At 63.8% G+C, this 1,992-nt stretch overlaps 1 protein-coding gene across 1 annotated transcript in view; it reads left to right on the top strand.

The window, feature by feature from the left end:
• FLNA (filamin A) overlaps positions 1-1,992 on the top strand; it is a 22,791-nt gene that overhangs the window by 13,864 nt on the left and 6,935 nt on the right. The window contains exons 29-30 of the mRNA XM_027767677.1: positions 972-1,219; positions 1,629-1,644. Coding sequence (XP_027623478.1) covers positions 972-1,219; positions 1,629-1,644 — 264 coding nt within the window. The remainder of the gene's footprint in view (positions 1-971; positions 1,220-1,628; positions 1,645-1,992) is intronic.

The following is a 1,992-nucleotide window of genomic DNA, read 5'->3' as shown; positions in this document are numbered from 1 at the left end:
ATGGTGTGGGACACGCATGAATGAGGCCTCCCAGGGCGCTGGGGGCAGCAGGTGGCTGGGCCTAGAGTTCAGGCCAGCTGCCAGGGCTGCAGAAAGCCAGCGTAGACCTAATGTAGAGCTTAGTGCAGCATGAACCCTTGGCCAGTAGGAGGCCCCTTGAACTCAGCCTTTCAGTGGGTTTGGTGCTCCTGGCTGCTTCCCTGGTGGGAAGCTGGGCTACAAGGCGTGCTCTCACTGCCTGGCCTCACAGCCCACAGCGCCCAGAGCCTCCACGCCTGAGCCCCAGATCATAACGTCACTGTCCCTCCCCTTCCTCGGGCACTCTGGGACCCTGGAGGCTGCTCAGCTGCTCTGCCCAGCGACGGTGGCTGTGCTTTGGGCCTCCTGTCCCCTGTTCCCGGGTTGCTGCCACTGCTCTGCCAAGCCTGCTGTGCTGTGCTGCTTGGGTGCTAACCCTGCTGCCTCCTGCTCCCACCCCCCGCCGCTGCCGGGCTGCGCCAGGCTGCCTCTCACCGTGAGCCTCTGGTTGAGCGCGTGTTCTCAGTGGTCAGGAAGCTCCAGCTTCACCTTCAGCGTGGGGGTAGGGAGGCCAGTGTAACATCCCCCACGCTGTGGCAGGATTCCGCCTCACCGCGTCCACACACAGCACTGGGGCTGCAGGGGTGCAGGCAGCTGTGGGCCCAGCCCCAGCCGTCTATGCAGGCCATGGCACCCACCAAGGCTGAGTTGGCAGTCCACGCTTGTGTGGGGATGGGCCCTTCCTTTTCTTCCCCGGCTCCTGGGAGCCAGCCATTAGGCCTCTCCCCTGGGGGCTCGAGGTGGTCAGGAGAACCCTTCCTGCCTTCTGAGAAAGCACTCACCATCCCAGCTTCAGGGTGCGGGATGGGAGGCCTGGCTGTGCAGACAGGAGCAGCCTGGGCACCCAGCTCATGTGCTGGCACCCCCATGGGGGACTCGTCCTGCCCCCCCAGGTGCTGGCATCGGCCCCACCATCCAGATTGGGGAGGAAACTGTCATCACTGTGGACACGAAGGCGGCAGGCAAAGGCAAGGTGACTTGCACCGTGTGCACCCCCGATGGCTCCGAGGTAGACGTAGATGTGGTGGAGAACGAGGACGGCACCTTTGACATCTTCTACACAGCCCCCCAGCCGGGCAAATATGTCATCTGTGTGCGCTTTGGCGGCGAGCACGTGCCCAACAGCCCCTTCCAAGTGACGGTGAGGAGCAGGCTGGGGTGGTGGGCAGGGGTCCGGTCAGGCCTTGGCCTGGCCCCTGGGCTCTTCTGTGCGGCAGTCTCCAGCTCCCTTGCTTTGCCCTGCAGGCTCTGGCTGGAGACCAGCCCTCGGCGCAGCCCCCGTTACGGCCTCAGCAGCGGACCCCACAGTACACCTGCACCCAGGGCAGCCAGCAGACCTGGGTACAGCCTGGCCCTCTGCCTCCTGGCTTGTCCAGCCCAAGGGGACACTGGGGTTGCCATCTGTGGGGAGGGCTCCCAGGTACTCCACAGCCCCTCACCTGGACCTTCTATCTCTACTGCAGGCCCCAGAGAGGCCCCTGGTAGGTGTCAATGGGCTGGATGTGACCAGCCTGAGGCCCTTTGACCTGGTTATTCCCTTCACCATAAAGAAGGGTGAGATCACTGGTGAGTAGGGGCTGGGAAGGAGCTTGGTAGCTGAGGAGGCCAGGGCATGCTGACGAGCCGCCCTGACCCCAGCCCTGCTGCTCTACAGGAGAGGTTCGGATGCCCTCAGGCAAGGTGGCACAGCCTGCCATCACGGACAACAAGGACGGCACCGTGACTGTGCGCTATGCACCCAGCGAAGCTGGCCTGCACGAGATGGACATCCGCTATGACAATATGCACATCCCAGGTGTGCCCAACCTGCTCTGCCCACCCCACCCCACCACACCACCACTGCTGCAGAGAGATGTGTGCAAGGGGATGCTAGGCTGGCATTCCATGTCGCCTCTTTTCCTGCCTCAGGAACCC

This window comes from Tupaia chinensis, unplaced genomic scaffold (assembly GCF_000334495.1).
Source record: "Tupaia chinensis unplaced genomic scaffold, TupChi_1.0 Scaffold144382_1, whole genome shotgun sequence".
Lineage (NCBI taxonomy): Eukaryota > Metazoa > Chordata > Mammalia > Scandentia > Tupaiidae > Tupaia > Tupaia belangeri.
The sequence above is the reverse complement of the archived record's forward strand: the minus strand, read 5'-3'. Positions and strand labels throughout refer to the sequence as shown.